The sequence below is a fragment of the Oncorhynchus gorbuscha genome, linkage group LG14, assembly GCF_021184085.1.
Source record: "Oncorhynchus gorbuscha isolate QuinsamMale2020 ecotype Even-year linkage group LG14, OgorEven_v1.0, whole genome shotgun sequence".
NCBI classification, from domain to species: Eukaryota; Metazoa; Chordata; class Actinopteri; order Salmoniformes; family Salmonidae; genus Oncorhynchus; species Oncorhynchus gorbuscha.
Window position 1 is genome coordinate 50,372,994 of NC_060186.1, and position 12,600 is coordinate 50,385,593.

At 44.0% G+C, this 12,600-nt stretch overlaps 1 protein-coding gene across 1 annotated transcript in view; it reads right to left on the bottom strand.

The window, feature by feature from the left end:
* Positions 1-879: 879 nt before the first annotated feature.
* The window catches only part of LOC123995055 (E3 ubiquitin-protein ligase RNF217-like), a 28,066-nt gene continuing 16,345 nt past the window's right edge, over positions 880-12,600 (bottom strand). Inside the window, exons 2-6 of the mRNA XM_046298339.1 lie at positions 7,612-7,833; positions 7,115-7,279; positions 5,969-6,170; positions 4,692-4,763; positions 880-3,206 (exon numbers count right to left, since the gene is read on the bottom strand). Coding sequence (XP_046154295.1) covers positions 3,130-3,206; positions 4,692-4,763; positions 5,969-6,170; positions 7,115-7,279; positions 7,612-7,833 — 738 coding nt within the window. The 3' untranslated portion in view covers positions 880-3,129. The remainder of the gene's footprint in view (positions 3,207-4,691; positions 4,764-5,968; positions 6,171-7,114; positions 7,280-7,611; positions 7,834-12,600) is intronic.

Genomic DNA, 12,600 nt, shown 5'->3' on the forward strand with positions numbered 1-12,600 from the left:
TGTAGGCCTCGTTGCTCGCACATGCTTTTTCAGTTCTGCCCACAAATTTTATAGAGGATTGAGGTCAGGGCTTTGTGATGGCCACTCCAATACCTTGACTTTGTTGTCCTTAAGCCATTTTGCCACAACTTTGGAAGTATGTTTGGGGTCATTGTCCATTTGGAAGAACCAAGCTTCAACTTCCTGACTGATGTCTTGAGATTTTGCTTCAATATATCCACATAATTTTCCAACCTCATGATGCCATCTATTTTGTGAAGTGCACCAGTCCCTCCTGCAGCAAAGCACCCCCACAACATGATGCTGCCACACCCATGCTTCACGGTTGGGATGGTGTTCTTCAGCTTGCAAGCCTCCCCCTTTTTCCTCCAAACATAACGATGGTCATTATGGCCAAACAGTTCTATTTTTGTTTCATCAGACCAGAGGACATTTCTCCAAAAAGTATGATCTTTGTCCCCATGTGCAGTTGTAACCCTATTCTGGCTTTTTTATGGCGGTTTTGGAGCAGTGGTTTCTTCCTTGCTGAGCGGCCATTCAGGTTATGTCAATATAGGACTCGTTTTACTGTGGATATAGATATTTTTGTACCTGTTTCCTCCAGCATCTTCACAAGGTCCTTTGCTGTTGTTCTGGGGTTGATTTGCACTTTTCGCACCAAAGTATGTTCATCTCTAGAGACAGAACGCGTCAATGTCAATTAGCCTATCAGAAGTTTCTAAAGTCGTGACATCATTTTCTGGAATTTTCCAAGCTATATAAAGGCACAGTCAACTTAGTGTATGTAAACTTCTGACCCACTGGAATTGTGATACTGTGAAGTATAAGTGAAATAATCTGTCTGTAAACAATTGTTGGAAAAATTACTTGTGACATTCACGAAGTAGATGTCCTAACCAACTTGCCAAAACTATAGTTTGTATAGCAATTTGTGGAGTGGTTGAAAAATGAGTTTTAATGACTCCAGCCTAAGTGTATGTAAACTTCCGACTTCAACTGTATTATCCAGGTGATGACTTGGTGAGAAAAATTGTCAAAATTATATCTGGCGTCAGGTAAGATACATCTTTAAAACCATGTAAAAACAAACAATATGTGTGACAGGTTTTGATCACAGAGTACAGTGGCAGCTACAGGAGCATGCAGGGAAAGACAGCCGTGGAGAATGGTAACTGAATGCTCCCTGAGATCAATTACAAAAGCCTAATAAGAGTTCAAATTCTGTCCATGACGTTTGACATTGTGGTAACTGAAGTCCACACGGTAAGTAGTGACCGAGCATTCATCGATCTCATCATCATCATCATCATCATCATCATCATCATAGTCTGTGTCATTAATAACACAATAATAATCAATGCAGAGCTGAATGTCTGATATATACAGCGCCCACAGTGAGAAGGTTGGGGATTTGGGGGGATAGGGGGTGAAGATGTTGGACAGGCCCAATGTTGCCAAGTTACATCTTTTTAAGATTCATAAAATCCACCATTCCCCTGGCACAGCTCCAGGTCTATTGTGTGGCTTTCAAAAGGGTACTTACATCAAAGGCCACTTTTTTTAAAGTCTAAGAGATACTTGATTGTCATCTGTGTTACAAACACGACTGTTTTTCCTGTGATGATGTTGTGCACAAATTGACTTGGTGTTAGGTTAATTACCATTCCCTATTGTAATCAGTGTTTTATATTAAAATGGAGAATGGACGATAGTTAATTATTAATGATGTCAAGACACCGGGATTACAAGCCACACATTTGATGTGAACAAAAACCCCTGACATGACTAGTATGAACTTCATGGACACATTCATATACAAATAGCATGTACGACACTTTAACTAGATTTAAATAATGGAAGACTATGGGAAAGTGGTTGTTGCAAGCAATCTAGTGAGTTTGAAAGTGAGTTCCTTAAATAGGCTCCTCAAGGTAAATAACAAAACCATGACTTCTGGATCATTTACGGTTCTTACGGTCTGTCTGTCCATTGGTCCGCCCTCCACAGATATGTTTTAAATGTGTTTTTAGATCTATTCTCACAGAAAACATCTGATTTTGACCATTGAAGGAGGCAGAAAATGTATCCAATGTACATTTTCAAAACATATAAATATATTGCGGCACATGAAGCACTTTTCGGTTATTGTCTGTGAACACTCAAGACTTCTCCCATTCGTTAAATTGGACCACATTTGTCTGGATCATTTAGGACAATGGAACACTTAGTTAAACAGAGATAGGGTAAAAACCCTACTTTGCAAGTATGGATGAGATTATTGATAAATGATTACTAGGCATCAAACAGAAGTTATTTCAACAGTGCTGTCCCCATTGTTTTCTACAATGAAAAAGACTTAAATGCATTTAGTTGACGATGCAAATACCAGTGTGTGTGTGTGTGTGTGTGTGTGTGTGTATGTGTGTGTGTGGGCACAGCACTCCGAGGTTGGCAGGGGCGGAAGCGGCTGAATGGAGCCGGAATCTCACTTACAGGAAACCGTTAGGGATTGGTCCTTAACAATGAGAAATCAATTGTTTGATGTGATGTAACTATCTATGTATGCACCACAATACAATCCCTGATATTTGCAGGTTCTCAGGGTACGCAAAAGGCATTCTACTGTACGCGTAACCAATAGAATGGTGCTAAACTCACCCACACACCTTGAGGGACTCTTTCCCATTCTATCCAATGTGTTTTTGTTTCACTATCCATGCTATATGAGCCCAGACAAAAAAACAAAACCAAACAACAGTACTAAAAACCATTCAATAAATAACCTCAAACTTTTCTAAAAGAAATTGAGTGGCTTCTTGATACCAGAGGCTGTACCTGCCTGTCAGTTGGCCTTTCCTCAGCAATCCTGGTCACTAGTGGGAGGGAACAGTAGTAGACTGCTCTGCGTGCTCTGTGAGCCTTCAGATCCACAGGCTGGAGGAGGAGCCACAGACAGTTTTGTGGCGGACATAAAGCAGAGAGAGGAGCCCACTCTAAAGCATGGTTCTTCTCAGGCTGGGGGTAGAAACTAGTGGGGCGTGTTGGAAGGACCCCTCCCCCAACCCTGTGTCCACTCGCTGGGCCACACCTCTGGAGCAGGGTCCTGACCACACTGTCATGGTCCTCAGCTCAGAGCCAGCGGCCTGTCCCCTGGGTGCGCTTCCGTCTCTTCTTACAGATGTAGTAGATAGGGAAGGCCACAAGGCCTGAGAAGAGAGCGGAGCAGAGCAGGAGAGAACAGGCAGGTTAATATATAGAGCGAGCAGTAAACTCAGTGAAATGACTGACAGTTAATGCATGCAAATGATGTGACAATTCCCACAAGGAAGTGGCCTTTTATTGTCCCCAGCACAAGATGCACCTGTGTAATTATAATGCTGTGAAGGGGGGGCAGGTAGTCTGGCGGGTAGGAGTGTTGGGACAGTAACCCGAAAGGTAGCCGGTATCAAATCCCCAAGCTGACAAGGTAAAAATCTGTCGCTCTGCCCTGAGCAAGGAAGTTAAACCACTGTTCCCGGGCGCCGCTGAAGTTGTGGATGTTGATTAAGGCAGCCCTCCGCACCTCTCTGATTCAGAGGAGTTGGGTTAAATGCGGAAGACACATTTCATTGCATTCAGTTGTACAACGAAAAAAGGTATCCCCTTTTCCCTTTAATCCACTTCTTGATATGCCACACCTGTCAGGTGGATGGATTATCTTGGCAAAGGTATGCTCACTAACAAGGATGTAAACTAATTTGTGCACAACATTTGAGGGAAATAAGCTTTTTGGGCGTATGGAACATTTCTGGGATCTTTTATTTCAGCTCCTGAAACATGGGACCAACACTTTACATTTGATATTTTTGTTCAGTGTACAATATTTTTTTATCTGGAAGCTTTCTATTTTGATATTGCTACTATGCAAGTAACCATTTCACTGTACCATTTACACCTTCTGTATCCTGTGCATGTGACAAATAAACGTATATTTTATTTTATATAATGTGTGTTTACCAGAGATGGTAATGTGAAGAACAACATGACCTGCACCAAAGTCAGACTAGGATAGGCAAAAGGACTAGATAAAGTTTATTTTCACCTGGAGTTTTTGAAATCTTTGGTTGTTTACTACACCACCTTACTCACTCTGTTTAGCACATGGCCTCACATGAGAATCCTTAAAGAGATGGGTGGGGCTAAGGCTTAAGAGGGTGTGAACGATGCTGAATGGGTGTAGACAAAGGGGAGCTCTCCAGTAGGTGTAGCAAAACATTCCAGGACCAATTTCTCAAAGGTGGGATAACAAGTTCATCAACTTTCAAAGCAGAATTACTTTCCCATTGTTCCTCAACTGTACTGTGTGATATAGCTTAGAGTGTTGACTTTTATCCAACGTAAATAACGACATTTCAAATTTTGCCGGATTAACAAGTGACTGTCAACAGCTTTATATCAGCGTGTCATCCTCCCACCGCCCAGTGTCGCAGAGCTATCTGAACAAGCAGACACTTAGCCGCTTCTATCTGTTTACACCAAGACACAGGTGGCCCTCGCCAGCACACCACAGCCACTGAACAAGCCGAGTCACACTACATGTACCTACCTGACCCAAGAGAAAGTAACACATTATAGATTATATCTAAAGCACCACTGGTTATCTAATGTGTCAAGTTCTCTTGAGGATTAGAACAGGATGTAACAGTGCTTACCTACGACCAGGGATAAAGCTCCAACCACCATCACCAGGACTATGACAACAGGGGCCACCACCACTTTACTTACTGGAATTGCAGGAAGACAGAAGAGACAACACAGATGTTCATAACGGGTCAGGACAAGTACACACATGAAAATGCATGGGGAGGACAGGGGAGTTTGGAATAGCAGCCTCGTAGACAGCACATCAACATTTTCAACAGGCTATCAAACATAGGTTGAAATAGGATCCTGCACAATTACGGGGGGGGGGGGGCGGAGGGGGTCTTCCTAATAAAAACAAAGATAGCTGTTTGTAGTATTGCGCTTGCATATGGGGGAAACATTGTCATGGCTGTGAAAACAATAGAATGTGAGTTGTGTGAGCAGTGCCTTAATAGAAGGTGGAGAGGGGTGTTGGAGCCCCTCTGAAGGCCACATTAGCCCACAGTCAACTGTGTGTCAGATGTTTCCATTGGCAACCTGCAGCCTCTGACTAACTTTAGCTAACCCCACTCGGGGAGCAACAGCTGAGGGCCCGCATGTCACTACACGCCACACTGCCTGAGCCCCTGGGGATACGACAGACACTGAGTTGCAGTCAGAACACCTCTTAGAAAACTACTGCATCTCTCGGGAGAGCTGTTTACTATTCAGAGACGGCAGGCAGGGTCACAGAGACACGCGTAACCTCAGATAAGGACGTTCTGCTGATAAGGGTCATGCAAACCTCTGTGGTTGCTACTATAGTACCCCGGTATTGTTCTGACTTCAGAGCCGTGACAACAATGCAAACTTTTAGCAGAGGCAGTAATTGTATAGCGAAAACGGGTTTATGGAAGAGTTATATCAGCAGCAACAAGCTAGTACATGGCGTTTTGATCGTCTTCATTATTGTGTGAATTATTCATAAGCAGCGGGATTTGATTAAGAGGATGAAAGGCCACCCACATGGTAATTGAAGTTTCCTCGTCGCCCCCGCCTGCCTATCTATCTCTCTGAGTCTGATCACAGAGACAAAGGAGGAAAGTCACGGGAAGTGTCATAACTACATTCAGCAGTCAGGCATAAGGCCAAAAAATTACAATTGCTAATCAGAGCATCTTTTTAAATCAGCACTAGAGGGTCTATATTTTCTATATGCCAGATTTTCAGAGGCTACTGATTGCTTGATCACCTAATAATAATAACCATAAAAGGTCATGGTTAATAACTTAGTGAATCCCAATGTGTCCCTTCTATGAAGGCTTTAAGGGCCTCTGGGGCCCGGGCTGAGGCTGGGTAGACTCACCACACACGGACCCCCGGACCAGCCGGCGGAGGTGGGGCTTCTCAGGAAGGTAGCGGTACTTGCAGCCGAACACGCTGAGGTTGGACGTGTGATCCCCGAAGAATCGCAGGTGGCGGTACTTCTCCCCACAGCGATAGCAGAAATTGGTGCTGCACTGGGTGCAGTTCATGTGATCGCAGCCCTCCGTCCTCTGGATGTGGATCTGGGGAGCGTGACATCATCGGGGAGTGACATATGACTTCATGAATGCTCCATCTATAAAACCTTTAGAAGTCGTTGTTCGTCTCAAGTGAGATCCTAACTTCTGCACAAATTAATAACTCTTGAGAATATGTAGCAATTACGAGACTATCAGTTAGTTCATCGAATATCTTTTCAGAATATAAAACACAGGCTGTAGCCTATACTTCAATCTGTGTGGTGGAAAAATAATGAAACATTTTGTCCTGATATCTGAGCCTCACTCAACCCCTCACCCTGACTCATGCCGACTGACAGTACATTGAGAGGAGAGTGCTGCCATGGACAGACAGCCAGCTCGCAGCCTACACATCAGTGATGGATCCCAACACCTTGAAGAATCAGCAGTCCTGTGTTGTGTTTGCTGTTGTTGCTCTCCAAAAGCCCCATCACTGTTCATGAAACAAAGAGCTGATGTGGCCCACTAAATCTAATTTGGTATGGACTTTCTGCCCTCAGGCTCAGTCTTATGACTTCCTGGAATGCTTCATTTCTAGCCATCGTTACAAGTAGACTAGGGAGACAAAGACAACAACAATATCTCTATGTCTCTCTCTTTCCTAACCCTGTGTCTGAAGCTCTGAGAGAGATAGAGAGAGAGAGAGAGAGAACATGCACTGAGGACACTGTCATGGCTGGAGAACACCTGAAAAGCACATCTCTAATCACCTAATGTAGACATAAAGGGCTGGAGAACTGTCGGTCCTCTCTTGAGATTCTTTAAACACAATTAGCAGGTTTTTCTGAGATACAGGGCTTGCTGTGTTTGCTCACTTTAAACACCATCTTCCTAGTCAAGTGAACACCCTTTAAGGACCATCGTTTTGCTGCAAAATTGTCGACCTAAATCTCCCTCAAGGAGCAAGGTTTGCCATTTTTGTAAATTCTCCTGGCCTTGTCACTCACTTTGCAGCGGGGGCACTTCTGGGCGTTCCTCTGGCCGTGCTCGATGATGCTGGCCCAGTGACGCAGCAGCTTGTCCCCCTTCCTGTAGTCCCGGCACTTCAAACCGTCGTGCCATGGGGCTTGGCACTTGAAACACCACACAAACTGACACTTGGTGCACTGGATCTGCAGAGGGCATAGACATGTGATCGGCTAGATGCACGGCATACAGTGCATAGATGTGCCTGTCTGCACAGACTAAATCCTCCATCATTAATTATGCACAATGATGCACTTTGTCAATGATTTAAGGAACCCAAGCGTTTCCCAAAGCAGTACACAAGGTCAGATTATATGCATTCTTCAGAAAGACATGTTATTTAGATATTTTCTTATTATTACTCTATAATATCAGGGTTCGTGCTAGAAACAGCAGAGGCCCTGTACTCACCTTTTACTTGGGCTCAGTCCTTCTGTATAATATCTGATCTCAGAACAGTATAGTCCCTCTCTCTCACCTTGTATTTGTGGTCTGCCTTGCTGGGGGTGCGTCCTTTCAGCGAGGTGAACTGGCTGCACTGGGGACAAGGTTTGGTGCTGGAGTCGACCCGGCTCAACTCCAGGAAGTACTTGTATTTAGCCACTTCCTCGCTGCCCAGGTGGGACACCACCAGGCTCTCCTCCAGGTAACCACTGCACTCCGTGATGGGGCACACGATGTCCGCTCTGCCCACCCTGACCTGGGGCAGACATAGACATTACACAGATCAATGAAGAGAGACGTGGTTCATGATCTACACTAAACAATGCTGTATGACAAATTAGGATCGTCTACCGAATGGACAGTGGTCATACGTTACATGAAAACACATTGCCATTGGCCTTAGATCCGGTTATCAAATATTGTCAATACATGAAGCTACTGGATTGTGTAATGTGTTATGAAGATGAAGGGTAGACAAAGCAATACAATTACATACATTACAGCAGCGTTGCGGTTCTTGACACACTCGAACCGGTGCACCTGGCACCCACTACAATACCCTGTTCAAAGGCACTTACATTCATTCACCCTCTGAATGATACACAATCCATGTCTCAAGGCTTCAAAATCCTTCTTTACAATCGGTCTCCTTCCCTTCAATCTACACCGACTGGAGTGGATTTAACAGGTGACATCTATAAGGGATCATAGCTTTCACCTGGTCAGTCTGTCATGGAAAGCGCAGGTGTACCGAATGTTTTATACACACATTGTACATGGCCTGGCAGGTACTGTAGGCTAACTGACATAAGGCAAAGTTAATTGTTACCATAATACCCTTATAATAGAAGTACTGTGTGTGTGAGTGTGTGAATGGGGGGGGGGGGGTCTTTCTCAATGCTCTCATTCCTCTGTGACCTCCACTGGTTCCCAGAGGCAGGAGTAGAGCAGGGAGCGAGGAGAGATTTCTGCTATCAATAAGTTCTCATTCCGCCCACATTGTTCACGTTGACGTGGTGTCAGACTGGGACTTCCTGGGTGAAGCTGGAAGGCTTCCATGAATAACAGTAGTGGCCTACTACTACAGCTGTAGAAAACAACAGAGGAAGAAGGGCCCTAGTACAAGGTCTCAGTGAGAGTCTTAGCCCCCACCCCACTACCACCGAAGGCATGGTACAGACAGAAGGGCAGGCCAGGTCCAGGCCTCCCAGAGGATTAGTACACAGTATTGCTGCTCTGATCTAACTAATCCTCTGCTGGCTAGGCCTGTAGTACATACAGTAGACTAAGCAGATGCTAGAGCAGGGGGTCAGCAACAGGTGGGCCAAAACTGACACACAAGTTTTAAAAACAATGTTTTTTTTAAATGTTTGTCAAAATACACTGTAAAATCACCAGGAATCCAGCGAAAAATTAGCTTAATTTAGGAAATCTGTTCCCAAGTATTCCCACAAATATATATATATTTTAAAAAATGTGATCATGTCTCAATGTAAACAAGTTAGGAAAATATTGTTATTTTCAAATCTCTTTTTGGCCTTATTTGTGGTCAATTTGTAGTGTACAAATTATTATAATTATGCTCCAAGCCCCCCCCCCCCTCGACGGTCTGTTCTGACAAAAACCGGTCCACGGCTGAATTCAGTTGCCTACCCCTGGACTAGAGAGTGACACAGCATACCTCTGGGGTAATGCCCAGCAGACTGAGCAGGCTCCTAACACTATGACAGTCTGACCTCTGGTCCTATGGGCTGTTACTGGCCCTGAACTCAGCTCAGTTCCTCAGGGCCAGGCTGTCTACTCTGTTCTGCTCTGGGGTTGCTAAGTGCACCGCAGCAGCAGCTCAGCCATTGTTGCCCAATGAGCTCACATGAGAGGTTGGTGGTCAGAACTAGGTAGGCCTAAAGTGAGAACAAAACACAGACTGTTCTTTAGAGATAGCTGATCGAAAACTCTCCAAGAAAGAGGAGTCACAGTGCAACTGAGATGATAATCTGGTGAAACAGTGGGATATCAATAATACACTGTTCTTTCCCGGAACTATGAAGTCAGCCAACTCCTGTGGAGTGGGGACCTTCATTTGACTTTAGTCCAGCTGACTGGTCTGGACAAAATGACCTGTATTAGCTAAAAATGTAATACGTGTATTTATTCATTACAGGCTTGGTTCCTCTAATAATATGTCTGGCCTAATGTAACTAACCCTGTATGGGCACCAGCATGATATACATATCTTCTAGGGCTGAGAATTACCAGGGACCTCACGATACGATATTATAATGATACTTAGGTGCTGATACAATATGTATTGTGATTCGATACTAATGTCTGTCATGGAAATAAAACTTCTGAAAACATGTTGGCTCACTATTTTAAAAAGAAGATGGGAAACGAGCTATAGGATAAAACATACTGGAGTTTTGACCGACTAGCGCTAGCTGACGCTACCTACAGTAGTGTTTTTTGTTTTACAAATCAATACCTTGAGCCAAAGTTAATATAATATTGTTGAAAAATCATATTGAAAAATGTGACTGTATCAATATTTTCCCCCCATCACTAATAACTACTGTGTGTGTAAATAAAAGTGAATATGTGGGAAGTTTGTGTTGTGACTTGCATTGGGAATTCCCAGCTATTGGCTAAACCTGCACAGACAAGGAAGGTCACAGGCTTAGGACGAGCTAGGCTGTGATGCTGATGAGACGAGACAGTCAGTAAGAGAGTCGCCACCTGTGAAGGTAGTGCCCAGTGACTAGGGTGTCCCCTGGGCGACCCTGGAGCCCAACACTACACCCATCAACCAGGCCACAGGACAGTGACCCTGTCAGCCAACACGGCAGGGACACTAGAGCAGTGACAAGGTGTGAAAAATATATAGGCCTATTACATCTACCTTCCCCTCCAAGAGCAGTGTGCCCCTGGATTTCACCAGGGCAAACCATTAGTGGTCTAGTGCTGTTTTTTAAAGTTTTTATTTGATTTAACCTTTATTAAACTAGGCAAGTCAGTTAAGAACAAAGTATATTTTACAATGACGGCCTACCCCGGCCAAAAAGCCTAATTTAAATGGCTAAATTCTTCAAATACAGTTGAAGTCGGAAGTTTACATACACCTTAGCCAAATACATCTAAACTCAGTTTTTCACAATTCCTGACATTTAATCGTTGTAAAAATTCCCTGTCTTAGGTCAGTTGGGATCATCACTTCATTTTAAGAATGTGAAATGTCAGAATAATAGTAGATAGAATGATTATTTCAGGTTTTATTTATTTAATCGCATTCCCAGCATTGCCTTTAAATTGTTTAACTTTGGTCAAACGTTTCCGGTACCCTTCCACAAGCTTCCCACAATTTTGGCCCATTGGCTGGTGTAACTGAGTCAGGTTTGTAGGCCTCCTTGCTCACACACGCTATTTTAGTTCTGCCCACAAATTTTCTATGGGGTTGAGGTCAGGGCTTTGTGATGGCCACTCCAATACCTTGACTTTGTTGTCCTTAAGCCATTTTGCCACAACTTTGGAAGTATGCTTGGGGTCGTTGTCCATTTGGAAGACCCATTTGCGACCAAGCTTTAACTTCCTGACTGATGTCTTGAGATGTTTCTTCAATATATCCACATAATATTTCTACCTCACGATGCCATCTATTTTGTGAAGTGCACCAGTCCCTCCTGCATCAAAGCCCCACAACCCCGTGCTTCACGGTTGGAATGCTGTTCTTCGGCTTGCAAGCCTCCCCCTTTCCTTCCAAACATAACAATGGTCATTATGGCCAAACAGTTCTATTTTTGTTTCATCAGACCAGAGGACATTTCTCCAAAAGTACGATCTTTGTCCCACTGTGCAATTGCAAACCCTAGTCTGGCTTTTATATGGCGGTTTTGGAGCAGTGGCTTCTTCCTTGCTGAGCAGCCTTTCAAGTTATGTCGATATAGGACTTGTTTTACTGTGGATATAGATACTTTTGTACCGGTTTCCTCCAGCATCTTCACAAGGTCCTTTGCTGTTGTTCTAGGATTGATTTGCACTTTTCGCCCGAAAGTACGTTAATCTCTAGGAGACAGAACGCGTCTCCTTCCTGAGCGATATGACGGCTGATTGGTCCCATGGTGTTTATGCTTGCGTACTATTGTTTGTACAGATGAACGTGTTACCTTCAGGTGTTTGGAAATTGATCCCAAGGATGAATCAGACTTGTGGAGGTCTACAATTTTTTTCTGAGGTCTTGGCTGATTTCTTTTGATTTTCCCATGATGTCAAGGAAAGAGGCACTGAGTTTGAGGTTAGGCCTTGAAATACATTGACAGGTACACCTCCAATTGACTCAAATTATGTCAATTAGCCTATCAGACTATTCTAAAGCCATGACATCTTTTTCTGGAGTTTCCCAATCTGTTTAAAGGCACAGTCAACTTAGTGTCTGTAAACTTCTGACCCACTGGAATTGTGATACAGGGAATTATGAGTGAAATAATCTGTCTGTAAACAATTGTTGGAAAAATTACTTGTGTCATGCACAAAGTAGATATCCTAACCGACTTGATAAAATGAAAGTTTGTTAATAAGACATTTGTGGAGTGACTCCAAACTAAGTGCATGTAAACTTCCAACTTCCCCTGTAATAGAGCCAGATGCGTGTCCTTAGTTCATCGCTGGGCCAATTGTGCACCGCCCTATAAGACTCCCAATCACGACCGGTTGTGATACAGCCTGGATGCCTCTAGCACTGAGATGCAGTGTCTTAGACCGTTGCGCCACTCGGGAGCCTAGTAAAGCTGCCCTGCTGCTTCAGAGCCAAACACATGTGAGCAGAGGAGAAACTGTAGTCCACCACAGTCTAGCAGGGATAATAATGAGCGATCTCCGGGAGTGCGTTTCCATCCCTTTATTAGGCCTAATTTTAGCCCTGATTTCACTAATGACCAGAGGTGCAGATGAACTTTATTAGGCTTCTGTCCTCAGGCGACCCCCCGGGCTAGAGGTCTCTTCCTCACTGTCCATTGCTCACACACACACACAC